The sequence below is a fragment of the Balaenoptera physalus genome, assembly GCF_965194825.1.
Source record: "Balaenoptera physalus genome assembly, chromosome: 11".
Classification (NCBI taxonomy): domain Eukaryota; kingdom Metazoa; phylum Chordata; class Mammalia; order Artiodactyla; family Balaenopteridae; genus Balaenoptera; species Balaenoptera physalus.
The window spans coordinates 76,881,094-76,906,644 of NC_138896.1; the positions used below are offsets into that span (position 1 = coordinate 76,881,094).

Sequence of the window (25,551 nt, forward strand, 5' to 3'; positions counted from 1 at the left end):
GAACAGAATAGAGAGCCAAGAAATAAACCCACACACCTATGGTCAATTAATCTTCAAGAAAGGAGGCAAGAATATACAATGGGGAAAAGACAGTCTCTTCAGCAAATGGTGTTGGGAAAGCTGGACAGTCACATGCAAATCAATGAAGTTAGAACACACCCTCACACCATACACAAAAATAAATTCAAAATGCCTTAAAGACTTAAATACAAGACATGACACCATAAAACTCCTAGAAGAGAACATAGGCAAGACATTCTCTGACATAAATTGTACCAGTGTTTTCTGAGGTCAGTCTCCCAAGGCAATAGAAATAAAAGCAAGATAAACAAATACTGTATGCTAACACATATATATGGAATCTAAAAAAAAAGAAAAAAGGTTCTGAAGAACCTAGGGGCAGGACAGGAATAAAGACACAGACATAGAGAATGGACTTGAGGACACAGGGAGGGGGAAGGGTAAGCTGGGAAGAAGTGAGAGAGTGGCATGGACATATATACACGACCAAATGTAAAATAAATAACTAGTGGGAAGCAGCTGCATAGCACAGGGAGATCAGCTCGGTGCTTTGTGACCACCTAGAGGGGTGGGATAGGGAGGGTGGGAGGGAAACACAAGAGGGAGGGGATATGGGGATACATGTATACATAGAGCTGATTCACTTTGTTATACAGCAGAAACTAAAACACGATTGTAAAGCAATTATACTCCAATAAAGATGTTTAAAAAAAAAAATGGGACCTAATCAAACTTATAAGCTTTTATACAGCAAAGGAAACCATAAACAAAACAAAAGGGCATCCTACAGGCTGTGAGAAGATATTTGCAAATGATGCAACTGAAAGGGCTTAATTTCCAAAATATACAAATAACTCATACAACTCAATAACAAAAATGAAACAGCCCAGTTGAAAAATGGGCAGAAAACCTAAATAGACATTTCTCCAAAGAAGAAATACAGATGGCCAATAGGCACATGAAAAGATGCTCGTCATCACTAATTATTAGAGAAATGCAAATCAAAACTACATTGAGGTACCACCTCACACCAGTCAGAATGGCCATCATCAAAAAGTCTACGGATAACAAATGCTGGAGAGGGTGTGGAGAAAAGGGAATCCTCCTACACTGTTGGTGGGAATATAAATTGGTGCAGCCACTATGGAAAACAGTACAGAGGTTCCTGATAAAAGTAAAAATAGAGTTGCCATATGATCCAGCAATCTCACTCCTGGGCATATATCCAGGTAAAACTATAATTCAAAAAGATACATGCAACCCTATGTTCATAGCAGCACTATTTACAATAGCCAAGACATAGAAATAACCTAAATGTCCATCAGCAGATGAATGGATAAAGACAATGTGATGTATATATATAATGGAATATTACTCAGCCATAAAAAAGGATGAAATAATGCCATTTGCAGCAACATGGATGAACCCAGAGGTTATCATACTAAGCAAAGTAAATCAGAAAGAGAAAGACAAATACCATATGATATCATTTATATGTGGAACCTATCAAGTATAAGTGGAATCTAAAATACGACACAAATGAACATATCTATGAAACGGAAACAGACTCACAGATGTAGAGACAGACTTGTGGTTGCTAAGGGTGTGGGGGAAGGATTGGGAGTTTGGGATTAACAGATGCAAACTATTATGTCTAGAATGGATAAATAACAAGGTCCTACTGTATAGCACAGGGAACTATATTCAATATCCTGAGATGAACCATAATGGAAAAGAAAATGGAAAAATATATATATATTATATATATAATACATTATGTATATATATAAAATATATTATATATATAATATATATGTATCTGAATCATTTTGCTGTACAACAGAAATTTACACAACATTGTAAATCAATTATACTTCAATACAGTTTTAAAAATAAATAAATAAAAAAGAAATTCTAGGGATTGGAGAGACCTTCTTATCCAAGACCAAAGAGTTATAGAAGAAAAACAGATTTATTTAACTATATAAAAATTATAACTTTTTGATGGAAAAACATAACTAAGTCAGTATCCAATTTATAGAACTTGAAAAAATATTTATAAATCAAAGCATAAAGAGCTCTTTAAATTGATAAGTCAAACAACTACATATAAAAATAAACCGAGGACATGAAATATACAATTTACTGGGTGATCAGAAAATACAGGTACCAATAAAATATCTAGCAATAGCCATCAAAAGCAAAAATACTCTTTAGCTCTGCACTGTCACTCCTGGGCATCTTTACCTAAGGCCAGGGCAGGAGCAAGTATCATTGTTTGCTAAGGACCTATATTCAGCACTCTTTGTAGCAGTAGAGAACAGATGAGAAGATGAATGACCATCAATAACAAAAAAGAAGAACTGAATAAAATAGACCCAGAATAATGGAGATAGAGAAATTTCCATCAATTAGTAGATAAAAATCACGGTACAGAAAGGAATAAATAATATGATTTGAGTTTTGTAAAACAGAGCCTCCCTTCCCCCAAATTAAAAAGAAGACACACACAAAACCTTCCATAGCCAAGTATCTGAAATGATCAGCCCCCTGAGATGTGATCTTTTACTAAGAAGGTCAGTATTTTGCTTTTATAAAATAATCACAAGAGACTTCTCTACCAACAGCCCTTTGCCTCTTGAATGTTCTGCATAATAGTATACAAAGAGTCATTTTGAATACTTTATGCATTGACAAGTGAAATCAGAGATTCTCATTACTAACATGATGAAATGTAGACAAGTCCATTTCCTGGCATTATCTAGGTTCCAAATGATTTTGTTCATACCCTGGAGAGCAGGGAGGGATCTGGGGACTCCACATACCTTGGGAAGTTTAAGGCATCTTGGGATCCACCTCGGCTCTAACCAACCCTGCCTTTCCCTGTAGGAGAATGCGAGGGAGTGTGGGGGTGCGCTGAATCTCCAGGCCAAGATGGTCCTTATCCTGCTCCCTCTGCTTTTGATGCTCTTCTCAAGGTGACACTGATGGAGATGTTCTCTTGGCATGCTAAAGTATGGGTAAACTGTGAGCCAAAATATGGTGCGACATAGGAGACATGAAATGTAGTCCAACCATCAGCATCTCATGATATTAAACTGTGCGTGATATAAACTGTTAGAGATATGTTGACAAAAAAGTTATCTTTTTACTTTGCCAGTTATGCAAATGTGAGTTTGCTACGTTATTATCATCCTTCATCAGAAACGGGACTGCAAGTGGGCAGTGTCCCTTCTGCTTGAAACCCATTGAAACCAATTTAAAACTGTGTACTTTTTAAATAAAGTATATTAAAATCATAATCTCCTGGTTTGGGTTTTATTATCATTTTACTGCTGAGAATACAGAATGGAAACTACATGAAAATGTCACCCATTCCAGACAGCAAGAAAGGATGGTTGTTGGCAGAGACTTTACTCTAAAGCAGATTCTAGACAAGTATTTAACAACTGTTTAGATGCTCCACTCTCAGTTATAAAAATATTTACAGAAGTAAATCAAAATATCATCTACATCAGAAGAATTTATTACACAGAGCTCTGAATTTTGTTGAACAGAACTTCAGTAGAAATCATAATTTGGATGAGAACACAAGCTTCCATAATATTAAAGTGTTGAACTATTTGGGAATAGAAATAAAGTCATAAATCCTAGGAATTCGTTCTGAGAAGATTTGAAGGAGGAAAAGAACCATGACTACAAACGACTCTCAACCTTATTGCTTGAGAATATGGCTTCTGGCTCTCCCCATAAACAAGAGATGAAATTCGGTCTTATACATAACAGAATATGAAACTACCCAGACCTGTAAGCATTTCTAAATTTCTGAACCAACGAAAACATCTTCCATTGGATCATGACTACCAAATAACCATTCCAAGTGGAATAATTTCTATGCCTAGGTAGAAATGAGAATGCTTTTCTTTAGAGGACAGACATCTAAAAGTCATGTGGAGAAATCAACTTAAACTCTTTAAAAAAAGGCTGCATTATCCTGTTGATATTTTAGAAAAACTGATGTGATACTACTTTATACTAAAATGATTCCAGCATTTATAGGAATAACAATACTACATTGTTATACTTCTTTAAATTACTATTCCTCCAACCCACAAGGTCTTCCTGCTCCTCAAGCATGCTAAGTGGGCACCTGCCTCAGGGCCTTTTCACTTGCTGTTCCTTCTTTGTGAGATACTTTTTCCCCCAGATATCTGCATGCCTTCCTCCCTTACCTGCTTCAGGTCCTTCCTTCTTTGGCAGTCCACCCTGACCTCCTTGTTTGCAGTTGTAACTTCCACACCCCTCCACCCTTCTCTCTTCCCTGCTTGGTATTCTGCCATAGCAGTTATCACCATTGGATTTGTTTATTGTTTGTCTCTCCCCAGGTGAATATAAACACCAAGAAGGCAAGGATTTTGTTTGCTGTTTTTTTATTTTCTCACTGCTATATTCTCATCTCCAAGGAGAGAAGAGTAGAGTATCCGGCTCAGAGCAGACCCTCAATAAACATTTAAGCAAGTAAGCAAGAGATAGTAGTAGTAAGAGCTGTGCTACCAACGTAGGGGGTGATTGTGTATACATACCCCTGTGGTATAGTGCCATGTGGGAGTATCCGCGTTACTGCAGAGAGCAAGGAGTAATACCATATTCTCTATTATCCTGCCATTGCTAATTTTTGAAGACTTCTATTTGCAGTATTAATGATTGATGCCAATCCTATCCAAAGGTATCCTATCACAACATTTTATTAAAATGTTTGGTTTGCTGCTTATAATTAAGATAAACTATAAAGTGATACAGTTTAACATAGCATTATATGGCACAATTAGTATTAAAATTATAAGCTTTGACATTTAATATAATTGGTAACAGATTCAGAAGGCACCTAAAGCTAATCATAGTGTAGCAATCTAGCAATAGTCTTCCTAAAATGTAGAAAGCTTTCATATATGTGAAAATTCATAAAAATATAGAACAATTGCAATATTTATTGAAGGTAGATTAATAAAACACAGCATAGACAAGAATAAAAGTGTGATACCTTTATCTGTCCTAAAATTAACAACAGGGCAACTCCATATGCTATACATTGATTGGATTAAGACGACATAGGACACTAAAATAAGATAGTAATGGCAGTGGTAAAAACTACTATTTAATGTCTGAAGTGGTTTTAAAATAAGGAAATGTAGCATTATTATTCAAATTATGAGCAGTACAGCACTACAGGGGATAATACTTCTCTTGTTATAAGAGACTGTATAGTTTAGTAAAATATTAAAATCATAGGCAGAAGAACACAGTTTTATTACTATCAATATTAGAGGTCGTTATAATTTAGCAGACCCTTGAGGGCCATTTGCAGTGTCTGCAATTTGGGAGCTTTGTGAAGATGCCTCTAATTGGCACATATATGCTGGGGAGCCTGTTGGGGGCATTTCTACTCATGTGACTTTGTCTTATATATCCAGCTTGTAGCAGCTGTAATTCCTGCTGGGGACTTTGCAGGCATCATTTCCCCGAATCCAGTGATTACAAATCCTGGGCAACTTTGCCCACTCGGGAACATTTGGCACTATCTGGAAACATTTTTTCGTTGTCACAATTTGAGACAAGAGGAGGTGCTACTGGCATCTAGTGGGTAGAGGCCAGGGATGCTGTTAAACATCCTCCAAATCCCGGGACAGACCACACAACAAAGAATCATTTAGCCAAGCATTTCAATAGAGCTAAAGTTGAGAAACCCTGCTCTAATCCTTTAACAATCGATAAACTTTTGTCTTTACAAATAGATGCCACGGACCTTCTGGATCCCCACGTGGCATCTAAATTGTGCACGCTTGCTCCACCGATGCTAGGAATTCTTTACATAGTGTAAGATACTAAAGTACAGATTCAAGTCAGTAGCAATCCAGGTATATCATATGTTAAAATACTCAGATGATGGGGTCCTTCTTGTCCTCCAGGCCTCAGCAGTCTGCCACTGAACACCTGGGAATCCTCAGTCACTGCCTGCTGTTTGCTTCAGAGCAAGGTACTCATGGGATGCTGGCATTTTCCCATTCACTCTCAGTCTCCCCTCCCCACACCTGTAGGAGGGAGCTCAAATGTCTTGTTCACTTCTGGATTCCCGATGCTGAGAATTGCTCCTCAACTTCAGTGACACCCAGGAAGTGTTTGCTTAATGAATAAATAAACCACCCCCATGATACCATTTATCAAAACCTTCTATTTACAAGTTACTATGCAGAGGACTTTCCGTCATCATTTCCTACATCTGCTACTATTCCCATTTCACTGATGAGGAAACTGAGGCTCAATAAGCAAGTTACCCAAATTGCTAGAGCCAGTAAGAGGCAGGGCCTTATGCCACACCTTTCCTCCTTAACCATTACAATACTATATACCATATGCATATGTATCAGTACAATGTACTATAGTCCCACATGGCAGCAGACCCCGGTCCCCTTGGATAGGTAGGAAGTCAGGATGGCAATACTTTCTAGTTTAGGATACTCTAATTCAGCAGCATTTGGATACACTGAAGGCAATATACAATAGTAGATTATAGTGATATTTTTGTAAAATATGGTTAGAAACAGCAGAATAATATGACACTGTGGCTATATCTGTAGTATATTCAAAATACAGTCCTTCCTACACATATGCACATTATAGGTAATGCAGGATGGTTTAAACCAGGAGTCAGCAAGCGTTTTCTATAAAGGGCCAGAGTGAATATTTTAGACATTGTGGGCCGTGTCATCTGCCTCTGTTGCAACTATTGAACTCTGTCACCGTAGCACGAGAGCCCCTGTGTTCCATTAAAACTTTCTTTAAGTGCACTGAAGTTTGAATTTCATATATTTTCACATGTTGCAAAATATTATTTAGAGGTTTATTCAAGTATTTAAAAATGTAAACACCACTCTTAGCCTGAAAACTGTAGACAGGGGGCCAGATTTGACACATGGGCCATGTTGGTCAACCCCTTGATTTAGAAGATTGCGGGTGACAATTCTTAAGGCTCTTCATTACGTGATAAATTAGGAATATCCTTGCAACTTACAGGCATGCATGCTAGAATTGTGTCAGCACTAACAGTATGGGAGCTTCTACAGTACAAATATGACCACACGATTTTTACTTTAACATCACACAAACTAGTACTGTTTGAGACACTGTAAGTACCCTAGTATAATCTAATGCCTTTATATGCATGTAACTACAAACATAAATAAAGAGCATAGCTCACTATAGAGTGCTAGCATTACTGCTACTCGAATTGTAAGGTGAGGGTGTAGGCTGACATAATGTAGTTCAGCACAGTACATTATCATTTCTGTCCCCACAATTAAATGTAATAAAGTGAAACATAAAATCACATTGCGGCTGCCAGCATTGGCTGTCTTAAAGCAGTTACTTCCCTCAGCCTATGCTGTACTGTGTGGCCCTAAACTATAATATTGTGTGTCATACTGCTATATCCCATGATGTTAGGCTACCAAGAATCTTGTTAACAAAAATCCTACCACAAAATCCTCTACCAAATGACACCATATTGTAATTACCCTGGCTCTTAATGGCTAACAGTAAACCAGTGATTAGAGATAAATATTTGAGTGGCACCTTTTCAGTAAGATATTGTCACAGCGACATGATATGCACTACTAACTGTAGCATCAAGAAGAGTCCTAAATTACAGTCATACTCTTCTTATATTTATCAGTAACTCTATATTGTCCTTGAATGTGCTATTGCATTATGCTATCACATACTCTCCAAGCTATAGCAATAAACTTGGGGTAGAGAGGGGAGCATTTATTGAGTGCTGACTGTGAAAAGCACTTCACAATAATTATGTCACATAATCCTCACAGTAAGAGTGCACACAAGCCATGAGAAGGGGCATGTTGGAGACGACAGGTGTGAGGTTCAGAGATTACAGGACTTGACCAAGTCGCACAGGCAGTGATGGACAAAGCCCTATTTACTTTGCCACCTTGTCAACGTTACTTGTCAATTACACTGTCAGTCATGCCGGCACCAGCATTGCTACTGTATTATCCCATGTACTGTCTTAACAGAAAATTTGGCAATATTATTATTCCATAGTATGGTGCACCAAAGACCACTCTACTATCATTTCAGTCGCAATAACACAATTACACTCTACATATTGTACTTTTTCTAACAATAACGCTGCCCTCCCTTGTTCGTAGTCCTACCTTGCTTCTAGTTATGAGAACAATACAGCTACCGTGCTAGTGCAGCCTGCAGTTTTAGTCGAAACAGCAAAAGTGCTAATAGGGAGCCCAGTGGTCTATACAGTACTATATCGTATGCCTAGAAAACCACTATTGCGACTGCAAGTTTTCAGTGAAATAGTTAAAGAAGCATCACTGCTCCTCAAAGGCAGGACTATGGTCTGTGACTTCCTCATTTCACATCACTAAAAGCTTGCAATTTGCCCAACACACTTAGGAATCACTTGGGTTCTATGCCAGCCCTGATATTGAAAGTAATCCCTTTGCTGCACTACTCCACATGATAGTCCTGTAATTTTAGCATTGTTATGATATTATTGCTAAGCCATGTCACACTGGCTTCCGACTTGGAAGCAATTCTGCCACTACAATAACTAGTGTGTGGTATCTATAATTTTAGCAGAAGTACACAACCAGTCTGACACTTAAATAGTAAGTATTCACAGAATTGATATACCATAATGCATTTTGGTTTAACACAGTAATAAAACAGAATTCTGAAAGACCACACATATCATGAGAGTCCTAATATTTGTAATTTGTAGTTTTATATGAGTATCATATATTATTTTAGCTTTCATTAGTATTATTTTTAGTTTTAGTGTTGCTGTAACTACAGTATGTCGCATTTAACATACTACTCTGATGCTACCAAGAGGAATACATGACTATTACATAAGGCACGATCTTTGAAGTCAGACAGAGTCAAACATAAGTTTGAGTCACAGCTTCACAGCTTAATCCTTACGTAACTTTGCTCTAAGTACCTGGTAGTTGTAAGTCTCAAGTTTCTCAACTATATGATGGAGCTAATCACAGAACCCAACTCACAGTATTGTCCTGAGGTTTAAATGAGACATATCTAAATGAGAAATACTTCTAATTGCACAAGATGTAGTGATTTCAATAATTATTAGTTACTACTATTTTAATTAGTTTTACTATTATGTTAATACCGCATACTCATTCTGGTAATAATACTACTACTAAGCTACTTAGAAATAATATTACTATATAATATGCCATCAACTATTTGAACCAATTTTGTAAAAGCAAAGCTACCATCTTATCCTATGCTGCATTGATCTCCGCGAGTTTCTTCTGTTTTAATACTATTAATGGTAACTTTAACTCTTTTCTTTTGTCCACAACTTTATACCATTCTATCCTAAATTATACCTTACCTCTAATGTTGGTAGTTCTCAGACATTACTACTTACGATAGGCTCTCTGTGATTGAGTCATTTTGTACTGGCTGTAAACTTGACAAAAAATGGTATTTGTATAGCTTAACCTACAGACTGTTCTATTTTAATTTTACATCCCACTTGGATGTAGTAGAGGCATCTCAACCTTGATATGCCCCAAATAGATCTCTGTATTTTATCCTCAAGTCCTGCTACTCCCTCTTTTCTCATCTTGGTAAACAGCCTCACTGTCCCCACCACCATAGCCCAGTGGCATAGTCCAAATGCTTGTGAACCACCTTTGACTCCTCTCTTCCAACCCCCCAGGAAGTCCTGTTGACTATCCCTTCAAAGCATACTCAAAACCTTTCAACAATATTTTATCTTTACCACTAACCTTAGTACAAGCCATGAGACTCTCTTCATAGAACAAATGAAGTAGCCTACTCAGAGGTCTCTGTGCTGCTCTTCACTGCCCACTTCCTACCCCTGGATCCATTTTCCTCAGAGAAGACAGGTCAAGTTGTGTCATTTTGCTTATTTTTTTCACTGGAGGTGCACTGATATCACCAACTTACTTCAAAGTGCATAAAAATATAGGATGGCTTGATGGGTGAATAGAAAGATAGTAAATTGGGTAGCTTTGAGTCAGTTTCTTAACCTGTCTGAAATGTAATCTTCTCACCTGTAAACAGGGAAATAAAAGACCTCCTTACAAGATAATTATTGGGAGTAAATGTTTTCATGTAGGTCAAGTGTAAAGATGGTTCCTGGCACACAGGAAGCACACACTAATATCATTCGTTATTCAGAGTCATGGTATAGATCTTATACAATCAAAATGAATTTTACTAACAACCAGAACCAGCTCTTGTGCTTCCCATCCAGGCTACCCACAGACACAAGTACAAGCTGAGAGGGCCTTGTCTGAACCTCTCATTGCTCCCTTTTCAAATCTCAAATAAAAATTCCCAACCATGTGGTAGACATCTTAAGTGAATGCAGACCATTGCCCCATGGAAGCATATGAAACCCATTTGGGTGAAAGCAAGTGGCACAAAGCCTGACAAACACCATGGAACCTCCCCTAATGAATTGCAGTTTGGAACTAGAACTGCTTTTGGTTTTAGAAAGAATGAAATTATTCTAGGATCTGATGATAGAAAATCAGCTGGTGTGGGGAAGGTGAAAGGTGCTGCTATTCTTGAAAGGACAAGGCCTTTGGAAGAAAATGTCTAAACACACCAGAATTAAAGTGCAACCTTTGTTTGTAAACTCATAAGATTATGGGTTTAGAATTAATTCGAGTTGAGTCCTTTCCAGTTACCAGTAACCTAACACTTGGGTCCATTATGCAATCATGATTCAGTAAGTCCTTCAGAACACCACTTTCAGACACGATGGGAATTAGACGGACTTTGTAAATATTTGAAGTTGCCAGTTTAAAATTAATTTGACTTATTTGCTTTCTGGTTGCCAGCAACTTACGAGAGTTGGAGCTTTTTCTATAATCATACATATCATTCATGAATCTTTTAAAGAATTTATTTGGAAAAACTCTAGGGTAGAACTCAGCATACCCATTGCTGAAAATGAAACATTGGTGGTAGGTGATAATAGAGAAAGGGGGAAAAAAGATGAAATAAAATTTGCCCTTGATGTGTCAATTAAACTTCTAAGTCTAAACACCATAATTCAGTTGGAGATGTAGATGCTGTATTTAGTTCTATTGTTGGACCCAATTAATTTTTGTAAACAACTTCATTGAAATATAATTCACATACTATACAATTCACCCATTTGAAGTATACAGTTCAATAGTTTTTTGTATATTCACAGTGTTGTGCAATCATCACTACAATCAAATCACCCCAAAGGAAATCCCAGACTCATTAGCAGTCACTTCCATTTTCTCCTCTTTCTGACCCCATCCCTAGGCACCCACTAGTCTACTTTTTGTCTCTATAGATTTGTCTATTCTGATTATCTCATATAAATGGAATCATATGTGATCTTTTGTGTCTGGCTTCTTTCACCTAGCATAAAGTTTCTGAGGTTCATTAATGTCATAGCCTGTGTCAGTACTTCTTTCCTTTTTATTGGTGAATAATATTCCAAATGTGACTTGGCCACATTTATTTATTCATCTGTTCATGGACATTTGGGTCTTTTCTGCATTTTGGCTATTATGAACAGTGCTGCTATGGACATTTGTATATAGTTTTTGTGTGGACATATATTTTCATTTTCCTTGGGTAGATACTTATGAGTGGAATTGCTAGATCATATAGTAACACCACATTTAACATTTTGAGGAACTGCCAAACTGTTTTTCAAAGTGGCTGCACTATTTTGCATTCCCACCAGCATTGTATGAGTAATCCAATTTCTCCATATCCTTGCCAATACTTATTATTATCTTTTTTTATTATTATTGTAGCCATTCTAGTAGATGTGAAATAGTATCTCATGGTGGCTTTGATTTGCAGTTCCCTGATGGCTAATGATGTTGAGCATCTTTTCATGTGTTTATTGGCCATTTGTATATTTTCTTTGGAGAAATGAGTATTCAGATCCTTTGCTCATTTTTTAAATTGTACTATTTTTCTGTTCGTTGTTGAATTGTAGCAGTACTTTATATATCCTGGATACAAATCCCTTCTCAGATACATCATTTGCAAATATTTTCTCACAATCTCTGGGTTGTCTTGATTTTTTTTTTAATGGTAAACTATGTTGCTTCCTCTCTTAAATTTCTGGAATCTGTCTGGCTTACAAAATGCTTCCACGTTTCTCTGTGGATGTTTCCAAGAATTTCAGACCTCTTGTGTGCTGTCCATAACTGAACTTTGTATCCTCTTTTCTCTTATCCCAGATCTTCTTCTTTGTAAGTCTTTTCTGTTCAGCCAACTGGTCAACCAAGACAGAAAGTAACTTCTTAAATCTTCTTTCTTATCACCCACCTCAGGTCCTCTCATGCACCAAGTAATGTTTCATTTCTGCTTGCAGCCAGGTGTTTGAAATCCTGGTCATCTACTATCAAAGTCTGGATCATGTTTTCCTCATGTCTCTCTGGACTCTTTCAGTAGCCAAATCCATGTCCTTGCCTTCCAATTTGGCCCTTCTAAATGCAAAAACAATGATGACACTCCCATGGGATACTAATGGTTACAATTACTGTCTCTGAAATCATACTTTCTTAGTTCAAATCCTGGCTCTTCCATTTAACCTCTGTTTCTCAGTTTCTCATATGTAAAATAGGGAATGATAATAGTCCCTGCTTCATAGGGTTGTGTGAGAATTAAATGAATTATTATCTGTGAAATGCTATAAACAGTGGCTGGGATATAATAAGCATTCAGTAAATGTTAGCTAATCTTATTATTATAATTAGTTCCTTTTTTTTTTTTTTTACCATTAATGAAAACTTTTCCAAGGCTTTTCTAACCTATGGGATAAAGTTGAAATGCATTGCTTTGGTACATAATGTGCTCCATGGTCTGCAATATAAGCTGAGAAGGAGCTACTGTGAGCACAAAATCCTTACAGGGATTTTATACCTTCACTTTTCAAAATGTGATACTGAGTTTAGAATTATCAGGTGTAACTTCTTTCCAGGTATTGTTGCTTTACTACCACTAGAGAACATGTATTGTGAACTTACCCCGACCAGGCAGAATGCTAAGCACTCTATGCACTGTCCACCTTAATTCTTACGTCTGCCTTATAAGGGGGTTAGTGTTGCTATGCCCAGCTTCATAGCTGAGATAAATGAGATGGTGAGTCTATTCATCCAAGATCACACAAGTAGGAAGGAGAGAAACCTGGATATGGTCTCAAGTCTCTTGGACATCATGTTCTAAGCTCTTGGCTCTGCCTGTGGAAGGTTCTGAAGAGGTATCCACAGACATTCTCAAAGGCAGTGTGGGAAGGAATTTCAAGTACTTGTATCATACTTGTCATTCCTGAATGGGGCATATATTCTATCTGAGAAGTCTTTACAATGTTATGCAGACATCTGAAAATTCCTAGGACAAGGACATTTTAAATGTAGTTTCTGAAAGCTCTTGCTAAGCAGAAATATCCCTCCCTTGGGGGTAAGTGCTTTCCTTTGCTGGTTGGACTATGGCGGATTAACTCACTTGGCTGAAGCCAGTGGATCTTAGACCCAGCTTTCTTCCTTTCCCAGACAGCTCCTCACACAGGGTGAAGGATCAGAGGAGAATATGAATATTTAGGAAAGTCGTCTCCTTCTTCAAGAAGTAACTCAAGGTACTCGGGCATTGGTGAGTGACTCAGAGCTGTCATCTTAATATGCAGAGACAGCACATTCCTAACTGTGTGCACAGGAGGTCTTCATTATCTGAAGATAATTGGTGCTGGAAAAATACTACTTAACATAAATCCATCAAAAATGGGGACTAAATTTGGAAAATAAACTGTAAAAAAACAGTTACTTGAGGCTTTGAAACAAAGATAGCAATCATGAAAAGAAGCTTATTTTATTTCATGTTTAACAAAATAGATCAAAATAGAGGGCAAGATTAAAACTCCACCCTCTTAGAAAATATATAATATGAATTGAGTATTTTTTTTTCAGTTGTTCTGACGGAATTGTATAATAGAAAAATTCAACTTTTCTTGAACTTGTGTAACACTGTCATAAAGTGTCTATCTCTGCCTTTCAAAATTATTCAAGGGTTTTACAAATTTTCTGATTTCTCTTACTGTTTGATAGTCAAATCATTCTCATTTAATGCTCCAATTACATCCTCAATGTGGTTGATTTTCTCTTTTGGTTTAACTCTGCCCAATCCTCCTTGGTCCACGGCTTTGGGCATAGCTAACTTGATTCTTCAACTTCCCAGGACTTCAAGAAATTTTGCATCCGTTGCAAAGTTTGAAATTTCATTTTGCAGTCAATTTGCCTTGTATTTGCTTTATGTTGTCCAGTGTTTACATTACACAATCAACATGAGACAGACCAACAATGATGTTGACCCATTGGGTTGGGACAGGAGCTGATGTTTAACAGAGAGATCTGTATAAGAGGGGACAATTTTAAATAGTATTTTTGTGCTATGCCTTTGCTTCCTTATGCAAACTCATAATTTTGACACCTCTCATGATGCAGATTTCCATTATTGGCATCTGATTTTCCAAATCTCAGACACAAAGATCCATTCTGGGCTCAGGTACCTTGAATCCTTTAATATTATCTAGAGTTTGCTCCCATGGCTAACTCATTTTTCAGGTGTCAGTTCAGTATGGCTTCTGGAAGGGACCTCCACTGACCACTCCACTTCACCCTTTAATCACCCTTTTACACAACCTTCTGTTTATCTCCTTAATAGCACTTAACAAAGGAGATAGAGATCTGACTTGTCTACTTTCTGATTTCTGTCTCTGAGTCCAGGACATAAGTTTCAGGAGAACAAGGACTTTGTCGATTCTCCTTTACACACACAAAAACTGTCTTAGTCTTTGTTAGGTGGAAAGCAGCACTTTACAATGTGCAAAGAGGTATATGGAGAGAGCTTGGAGGCACTCCGTGTGCCCAGTTTCCCCGATCTGAAGAACTTAAACCTCTTCCTTGGGGCCACTGAAGGAACCTTTGCTTCTTTCTAAGATACAGAAGCCAACTGAGACATTTTAGATTGTGGGGAAGCCTTCATGAGGAATTTTCCAGGATTAAGAATTAGATACAAAGGAAGTTATTAATTTATGTACATTCCCCCTACCTAAGGATTTTTGCCTTACTGTCAAATTAATCACTTCATTTTCCCACTGAAGGAGAAAAGAGACATGGGAAGCCAGATAAACGGTTCATTTGCTCATGAATTTTCATCAGTCTTTCTCCCAGGGCTCTAAGGTTTACATAAAAGGGCAATTTTCTCTACATTTTAAAGGCTAACTAAAATTGGGAATATCATGAGAAAAATGCTTCCTTGTAACTCACGGACCATTACTGGATGATCTAGATCAGATTCTGCTTGGTGCCAAAGGGAGATAGTCCCCAAGTCCTTGAAACAAAGGAATGGTAAAACTAAACAAGATACAGAAAGATCAGGAATCCGTTTTCCATTGCTAAGACCTCAGAAACCTATAAAAGCCATTGTTTTATGGGAACACTTAGCAAAGTACTGCCCAAGTCCATTTTAAAGGCTTGAAATCCTTTGACATATGGCAATCATTATGTGTGCTCAGCTGTCTATCTTGCACAACACTTTTTTCTTCCCTCCCCCAAGGAAAGCATTTCTGAGGCCCTACATTTACCATATTTTACAAGAAGCACTTAGTGGCAAGCAAGGCTCAGAAGCAGTCTCAGGAAGAACAGTCCTGGCTAAGAGCTCCAGGAGCACCAAAGCATTTTGTCTCAAGTGGAAGCCTTGAGATGAAGCTGTTTCAGATTAGAAGGGGGCATACATTGCTAGTTGGGTTTTACTTTAGAAAAAGGTCTAATGACTCAGACGTCCTAGGCAGCAAAATGGAGCATATTGTCTTGCTTGGCCTTTTCCCGAAACAGGAGGATATGTGGGTGTCATTGGGCTTTTGGGGTGTGTTGGGGTTTCCCAGAGAGCAGGTGATGGAAATGATAGAAAAACAAGTCAAGGCAAACTCTTTCAGGATACCTCTGTGGCTCCCTTTGTTTCAGAGCATGTGCTGTATTCCTCATCACGAGCACGCTCGGGATAAGATGTTCCTGAGCTCTTGGAAGAGCAGGTAGAGACTTTCCCCATAGCCCTCCTCCTCCATCCTTACTGTGGGAACAGTAGGTAGAATATATCTGTATTGTATTCTTGGAAAAGTCTCTGCAAAGCTGCCTTGATGTGGTTCTTCTTACCAAAACCATCCAGACTGTCCCCAGGAAGTAAAAATAGTTGAACCCAAGTATGTAAGGCAGTGCAGTCCAGGTTCAGATCAACTATGGAAGCCATAATATGTTCTTGACATTCCTTCTTGATCCTGGCCCAAACCAGGATGAGCGAGACCTACAAGAAACAAACGATGCCCTAGTTTAGAGTTTGCCACCCGTCAATAAAATCCATCCTCCACACCAGAATGCCTGGAAAGAAATTCACATGGACGTTTGCTTTCCCAAAATGTTAAGAGTTTTTGTCAAAAGAGCACACAACACACTTTTATTTTCTGCCAGCGGGAGACCCTTCTTCACCCTTCCTGCAATACCAAACTGAAATCAGACTAAAAACGGTGGGTCCAGAGAGGGTGATTTCTAATCTTTTACTCATCCCCAGTCAAATTCAGGCTTCCAAAAGAAAAATAAGCTCAACTCCAGAAACACTGAGTTGTAGTGTGTTGCTTTTTTGAAGCCTTTTGGAGAGATGGCAAAGGGGAAATTGTACTATGCAATACGCGACAAAACTATGAATCCTCTTTGGGCATCCATCTTCTAAAGTCTTATGCATCACCTTAGCTGCTCACACCCAAACCTTCTCTAAAAACCAACGTCTCCATTCTTCAGCCAGCTCTTCCCAACTTTCCCTCTTGAGTAGCCACTTGTCTTTTTTTTAGGTTAATTTTTACAGAAGTTAAATTTTTTAAAAATTAATTTAGCTCTTTTCTCTTCTTCCAATTCTTTTCTCTATCCATTATCCTCACAAGCAAAGTAAATCAAACAGCGAAAACCTTAGAATTCACGGTGAAGGCAAGACTGTGAGTGCTCGCAAAAAAGTATACCTATTACTCATCATTTCTTAAACACACACACACACAGATTTCGTAGGTATGTGTTCTTTGCAGCATTATTTATCATAGCGAAACTTTAGAAACAAACTAAATACCTCTTAGTCAAATATTGTTTAAATAAATTACACAAAATCCTTACGATTGAATGTTACACGGTTGTTAAATATTGTGTTTTCAAGTGATTTTCATCACTTGAGATATGTATATGGTATAATATTAAGTGGAAAAATGAAAGCAAGGTAAAAAGTATGAGTAAACATCATATTGCCAAGTATAAATAACTATAAGCACCTTTACATAGGAAGAAAAAAAAAGAAGGTATGATCCCAACATTTTAAGAGTAAGATTGTCTTTGGACTATGGAATTATGAACACTTTTTTGATATATATGTATTTTTTTTGTAATTTCCTAGTCTTCTAATTCTTCCATCATTTTTATTGAAGACCTTCTAGGTGCTGGAGCTACAGCCATTAACAAGCTAGACACAGTCCATGCTCTTTGGCATTAAAGCTTTTTTTTTAACACCATAAGCTCCTTGAGAGTAGTATCTCTATCTATCCTAATGTGACATACCCCTAGTTTATCTTTTTGTTCAATATTCATTCACCTTTTTCTATTAAAACAATATCCTAATTTCTCCTTGGGAAACCACTTCTTTCCCATTGTCAGCCAAGTAGCTCATGGGGAATTGACGCAACTCTAAACTCCAGGAGCAAGCCTTGATTGGTTTAAACTATCAATCTCTCCTACTCACATAGCCATGGAAAAAGGAAAAGCATTTCACAATATGAAATTAATTAAATTAGATATAAATAAGGTATAAAATCTTTGGTCATGGTGTTTGCCAAATCTCTTACTGGCCTTCCTATTCCCCTCTTGCCTGCCTAGAGCCATAATACCTACTGAGATTAGCGTGATCTCTTTAGAACAAGAGATAAGTCTTCCACCCCAAACCCTGAGATGGTGTCCTATCCCACTCAGAAGAGGATGCAAGCACCTTATTGTAGATTGCAAGAGCATGGTGGGGCCCCTGCTCACCTTTCCAAATACAGCTTCCCACTGGGGCCCTGCTTACCATGGCTGTCCCACATACCTTCTTTCTGCTCCTGTCCATCCTCAGAACCTCTGCGCTTGCTGGGCTTTTTCTGCAGACAATGGCATGGCTGACATCTCACCCTTGTGCTCGGATCTCTGTTCCCTCGCAGGGGCACCTTTGACCACCTTGGCTGAAGGGGTTGCTCCACACTGCCATTCTTTCCTATCAGATCGCCTCACTGTAGAGGCCTTGAAGTCCCAGCCAGCACCTGGAATTGTCTGCATGTGTCGTTGCTTGTTCATTTCTGCAGGAACCTGGTCTCTTTTGTTCAGCACTGTACATACCCCAGGAAGTGCGCCAGCATAGAGTACTCAGTGGCTGTGAACTAACTGAATAAATGAACAGCCCAGCAATATCTGTGAGCTGTACAGGGTAGAGGTTGTGAGGCACTGCCCATCTGTTTTTGATTTCTTGGCTGTGTGTTCTTAGGTGAATTGCTTCACTTCTCTGGGCTTTAACCTCCCCACCTTAAAAGTGGGATGGAGAGTGCCCACTGGGTAGGGTAATTGTGAAGATGATAAGCATGAATTAGCATAACTTGGCACCTAGTAGGAAGATAATAAATCTCCCCTCCTACATGGGACCTGGAATTGCAAGGTCAGCATGGAGCTTTTCAGGTTCCTGATGTCATGAGCTGTATGGTCCTTGTTCTGGCATACTTGGGTTTCTGAATATGGTGCCACCAGAGGTTCCATGGCTGACCATCCCTTTTGTTCAAATCCTGTGTTTTTATTTGAGAGTCACAGGCAGCCCTGTCAATGAAAGAAAAGCTTTCTGTGAGCCACACCACATGCAAAACAAAGCTTCAAAATGAGCGATAAAGGAAAATGCATTCCCTGGCCCGCATGGGGAAGAACATTTCAGGGCCGAGAGGTGCCTACGTTTGAGGCTTAAGGGTCCAGCCCAAGTAGAGATCATAGCCCAAGAGAACAGAACAGAGAAAGGGGAAGGAAGGCCTAAAATTGGCCTGTCACTCCTGGATGAAAGGCTGTTTTCTCTGCTACCATGCAGCCTGTGGTGAGAGTCCTGGTTAGCTACAAATCGAAGCTGTAGACAGGGAAGGTGACCTCACTGGAAAAGCAAATGGGAACCCTCACTTGTGTTCGGGAATATGTGCACTAGAGAGATGATTCCAACAGCTAAGCTAACTTGTGGATGATATAAGCCCAATTAATTCTCCACTCTTCATGCTGATAGAGGCAGAGTCAGCCTGGGAAAGGGAGGCAGAGGAGGGTGGCTGCTATCCAAGACCCCTTCAGAAGATCCCATTAGCCAGCAAAGTGTCTCTGTAAAGATTTCCCTGTCCCAGAGGAGCAGCCGGCTTTTGTGGACCTGACCAATAGTTACTGCAACAAAACGCTAGGTCATCCAACAAGGCACATTGTCCTAGGAGTTTGCTGCTTTGGAAAGCGAATGATGACTTCGAACAACGGGTGGGACTTAGGTTTACAGTATACTCAGAGACATTTCTTGAGGGCTCCCAGCCTCAGCTCTGAGCATCCATGTGATGCATTCATGGCTCCTGTCCAGTCTCTGAGACTTGAAGCTACCTGACTGCATAAGAAGCTGGCAAAACAACAGAACTGGGCACTATCGTCATGATACATAGCTTTTTACAGTTCACAAAGTATTTCCACATTCATGATCTCATTTGTCTCCACTCTGTGAGGTAGGCTGGGTGAGTAGTCCCATCTCCCTCCCCTCAGAGATTAGGAAATTGAGGCTTGGAGAGGCTAAGCTACTTGTCCCAGACTAGGTAATGGGAGTGCTGGGATTTACAGCCAGAGCTATGACCAGAGCCCATGCCTACTGAACCACATGTGATATATCTGTTGGCGAGGTTTATGCCATGAAATTATTTTAAAGAATTGAATCCTGACTATCATCTGAGATCCCAGATATGAAAATTATGAAAGCAAGCATCCTGGTTTAAGAATCAAATGTCAGTTCCCTGGAGCAAGCCAGTTGACAACTTGAGGGCCATCAGTTGCCCTATACCCTTGGCTCACCAAAAGCAGCCTCAGCATGACCACTGCCTAGAAATTTAAAAGGAGGAAGATGAGCTCTTCTAGAAATATGGAAATCCAGTGGGAGACAATCAGCTAGGTGTGCTCTTCCCCTTACATCCCTTTGTTGCTGGAACTACCCACCCTTCAGTATGTCGGCAGGACCCCCCAGGCAGTACATTCAACACATTAATTATCATATGGGAAAGATGCATGTTTGTTTAAACCGGCAGGTTCTTTAACTTCTATGACTCTTACAACTTCCTAAAGACCCCCAGGCTCTTTGTTGAACTGAAGAACCAAATTAGGCTTAATATGATTTAATGTAAAGGTCTGAATTATGCCTTGCATATACTTTCTGGGAGATGAAAGGACCAATATGCTTATAAAGTTCTATTACTCTTTATAAAAGACTTTTAAAATGTTGGAAGTACCTCCTGGCTAGGGAAAGGATTAGATGCCCGGCTTTCAGTTCGTTACTCCTAATATAAACACACGGTATCCCCAGTGCTCAGCATCACTTGACTGTCTTTATACAAACTAAACAGATGGAAGGCCTTGGGCCTTTGTCTCTGAAGTCAGTTTAATGACTAGGGCAAAGTGAGATGTTTTGTCTGATTAAAGGCTCCGCTCTTCAAAGCCATACCTTCTTCCATTTGGGAAATGACAGTGTTTATGGTGCCTGTGCCCAGTTGGTGAATGGACGGAGTAGGTAGTAAACAAATCTCTCTTTGTGCCGAAAAATACCAGTGCTGGTAAAAAAGAGGAGGCCCAAGTGGTCCATGTGCTGGCACATGATGCAAACCCAATGGCATGTAGATCGTTTTGGGATGCTATCTGTCAGATACCGGCATCAGATGCCTTGGTGAAGATAAGTGTAAAGGCATGCTGCTTGCAATTAAAAAAATATTTCTAATTTTTAAAAGTGACATATTTGTTACAGAAATTTGGAAAATATAGAAGAGAAAAAAAAATCACCCCCATGATGTTGCAATCCAGAGATCAACTTATCATCTTGTTACCTATGTTGCCATTATTCTCCAAATACTTAATACAAAGTTTTTTTTCTTTGAGATCCTGCAGATTTGGGGGATTTCTTTTTTTCACTCATCAATATATTGTGAACATTTTTCTAAATCAGTGAATATAGATCTCTTTCATCACCTTTGATAATTGTATCTATCATGTGGATGTACCATTTATCATGACTTAATTAACCAATGTGCAATTGGTAGACTTTTAAGTTATTTTCCATTTTTCGGTATTATGAAGGGCTGAGATAAGGAAAGTAAAGTTCCCCTGCGGGAATCTTTTCTGATTATTTTCTCAGGATAAATTCCTGCAGGATTATAGGCTCAAAGGAAATGCACATTTTTTATCTTGACATTTACTGTTAAATCACCCTTCACAGTTTGTACCAGGAACATATTTGTGGGTTCATTCCTTAGTATTCATACAAGATACCATTTTAGTATATTTTTCTCAATTTCAGAGGCAAAAAAAAATGACTACACATTGTCTTTCTGATTGGCTCACTGGCGTCCATGTGGAGATGAACGTGTTTTGACTACGTGTGCTGGCCATCAATAGCCCCCCTTTATTGTAAATTTTGTTTTCAAGTTTTTTCTTCACTTCTTGTTGGTTAAAGAACTTACTGCTTGGAAAGTTATAATCGTCACCTTTCACATATGTTTGTCATTGTCATTTACTTCTGCTTATAGTGTTGTGTTTTTTTTTCTGTTCTATTTTGTTTTTACTGAGTTCATATACATATCTTTTTATAACTCAACATTTCTCTGTGGTTTCTATATTTGTCTCTGTGCTGAGGAAAGCCTGCTTAGTTCTGAGGTTAGAGGGTCATCATTATCTCTTCCATCTTTGAAAATAGTTTATTTTTATACTTCAATTCACTTGGGTCTTTTTTTGCCATTAATATTTTTTAAAGTGCAAATATGGCAAGATACTTTGAATTTCCGTAGAAATTCAAGGTCCAAAAGGCAAGACAGAGTCCAGTCGTTTCTTTCTCTGGCAGCAGAAAGGGAAAATAGCATGACCCACAATGGGAAAGAGGTCAGGCTGACTATGCCTCTCCTACTGTACTAAGGTTTTGTGCTCTTCGTGAATTAAATCTTAATCAACTCTTCATGCTAAGAATCACTTTAACATTGGTGACTGACTCATTTAGATCCATCAGCAAGAAATGGTGCCCAGTGTGAACATGAGGAGCAAGAATTATAGTGCTCAAATTTCCTTTATACCTCTGAGCAACTCAGGCCATCTCCTTGAGACACCAAGAGTTCAAAACAGGTCAAGGAGAAAGCTGTGCATTTGTGGGAAAGGCAGATCTACGTGAGACACATCGTGAGGCAAAGTCAGTGAGGACATCCTGAGAGAATGGGACTTGAGCTGAACTTAGACAATTGGGTGGATTTAATTAGGTGGAACAAAGGGAGAAGGAAAGCAAGATGGGGGGGGCCAGAGTGAGCAGAGGTGCAGGGAGGAAAAGGGGGCCTAGCCATACAGGCAGTTTTTATTATACAGTCTGTTACTATGCAGACACTTTACATTTCACCACATGCTTAGATACATGTCACTGCTTCTCACCTCTGAACCTCATTTCATCATCTCTAAAATGGATGTTTTACATCCATCCAAACAATACAACATTTCCTTTAAAATTTTCAACTAGCACTACTTAGTTGAAAAAGTGCATTTATTGGCTTAAATAATGGAAAAGTCCACATGCAGTCTTCAGGTGTTGCTTAATACAGGAATTTAAATAATGTCAGTGGGACCTGGTGCCATCCATTTTCAAGTTCTCTGTCATCTCCACCATGACAGGGTCCATATGATCACAAGATGGCAGACAGCAGCTCCCCACCTACATCCGTCTGAGTCCAAGTCCAGGATTCACTCTGATTATACTTGGTCACAAGCCTGTCTATGAAGAAATCACTTTAGAGTGTGGTCAGGCTGATGGGATTTTCTGATTGGCCAGGCCTGAACCATATGTTCTATTCCTGGAGCCATGGATGGAGGCCAACCTGAAACCCATAGCCTGAGTGTCAGGGAATAGTGTTTCTCCCAAGGAAACATGGGGCACTGTTCCCTGGAGAAGAGGGAATTGATGCTGGTCAGGCTAAAACAACAATCCTTTAGACCGAGAACTTTAATGTTTTATGATTCTGTAAATTAACCCTCAGAAGTTGATGGATTAGGCATCAACCATCCCCATGTTACAGTTGACAACATGGAGGCTCAGATTAAGTAACTTTCCCCAAGGTCTCCCAGCTGGTAAAAGGTATGGCCACAACTCACACTTGGTCTTTTGACTCCAAAGCCAAACCTCAGTGAAAGAATATTTCAGTCAAGGCAGCTTTACGATCAAGCCTGGCCAGGCAGCTGCTCTGTCAACTTCTGACTGGCCAACCGGGCCACACTGTGGCCATCCTCGCCTTGTCCCCCACTGACTTTATCCTGTGAACAGGCTGAGTGAGCAGTCAGCTCTGTGCCTGCCATGGGTTGGTAGGGATTAATGACCCTGAGAAACTGACCTGACAGGTGTGAAAGGGAAATTTCTGAATGTAAACTGCCCCTGCCACATGCAATCATTCATGAGTCAAAAAGAAGAAAGAGATGACAAATTGGCCATTTTCTGCCCCCTGTGACACAAAGGTAATAAATCTGGTTTATCTCCTAGCTGGTATTGCCTACTAAAAACAAAATGAAGCGTTTAAAGGGCTTGTGTAATGGTTGTTAGGCCAGCAGCGGTTCAAATGTCTTATCTCTCATAAAGATCCAATTCCAACTCACAAATGAGCCTAATATGAAAATGCCCGCCCTGAACAGCGGGCCTTCTTACCAAATACATAACCTTTGAAGTGCTGTCATGGCAGCAGGGGGCAGTGGCCAAGAGCACCGATTTTACAATCCAGCAGATTGCAGAGCTATGACTGACCAGCTCTGTAATCTCCCTGGGCCTCAGTTTTGTCCTCTGAAAAATGGGAATACATAATGGGACCTTCCTCCCATGGTTGGCCGTACATCCATTTTTATTTTTCACTCCATTGATATTTATTATACATTTAGCATGTCATGTGCTGATTTAGAAGGGGATACAGTGTGGGCTACACAGTCCAGCTGCTGCCTTCTTAATCCTTGTGGCTTATTAAAAATGCTATTGATGCGTAAAGGTGGTGCCGAAAATGTATATTAATCAAACCTCCATATAAGTCTAAAATTTATAATAGTGATTAAGTGCTACAAAGGATGGATAAGTGGTGATATGAGAGTGGACAATAGAGAAATGTGACCCAGTCCTGATATGAGTGGGAAGTAGCCAGACAAGATTAATTCCCACTCATTTTATGAATTGGGAATTAATCTGTCAAAATGTAAATGGATTGTACCTTTCCTGTGTCCTTGTCCTTTGCAGTGTCCTGGTCAGTGCAAAGGGGCAAGATAAATAACTAAAATATGTAATGAATGAAAAAAAAAAAGCTATTATTATTTCCAGATAAAATATGTATACATGTATAGAATCCAATAGAACCTACAAACCATTAGAATGAATTTATCAAGATTAGTAGATACAAGGATAACATGAAAGAGAAACATTGTTTTTCTATCTAAAATTATTGAAATAATAATTTAAAACTTTTAAAAAGTAATTTTAAAAATTACAAAAAAGAATTTAAAACTTTAGAAAAAATTTTAACACTTTATATTTGTAGTGGCATTAAGTAACGTCCGATAGCCAGGGGAAATAAACAATGGGCAAGACATCCACATGGAAAATCGTAAAATATTATGGAAGTTAAAGGAGATCTAAATAACTTGAGGGATACATGTTTTATAGATCAGAAGGCTCAATATTTACAGAGGTTAATATTAATGATCTATATAGTCAGTGCAGCCCCGATCAAAATTCATTGCCAGTGTTCTAAGCCAAGTATTCTCTTTTATAAATATACCACCATCTATTTATCCATCTTAGTGGTTTAGACACTTGGATTATTTTCAGATATCTTTGCCTCCATTTTCTTTCATAAGCCTGAATGAACATATGTTCAAATGCTTCAGTGCAGATAGGTATGAGAGATCATACCAGTTTGGAAGGTACAGAGTTTTCTGCCTCCATAATCGTGACTTTGGTTCAGCATGGGATGGTTCTTTATCCCACCAACAAGATGATACCACCATTCTGTTTGAAGAAACCATTGCCATGTCCCAGGTATAAATCAAAACATACACCTTGAACTTTTGA

The 25,551-nt window shown here is 38.8% G+C and overlaps 1 protein-coding gene across 2 annotated transcripts in view; it reads left to right on the forward strand.

Annotated features, from left to right (window-relative positions):
- Positions 1–25,004, forward strand: part of CACNA2D3 (calcium voltage-gated channel auxiliary subunit alpha2delta 3) — an 800,023-nt gene extending 775,019 nt beyond the window's left edge. Inside the window, exon 36 of one of the 2 annotated variants that reach the window (XR_014251113.1) lies at positions 4,407–25,004. Coding sequence is in view for 1 of the 2 variants with exons in the window: in XM_082414438.1 (XP_082270564.1) it covers positions 2,911–3,003 (93 nt within the window). In the remaining variant the exon portion in view is untranslated. The other variant, XM_082414438.1, reaches the window with a different exon arrangement.
- The last annotated feature ends 547 nt before the right edge of the window (positions 25,005–25,551 follow it).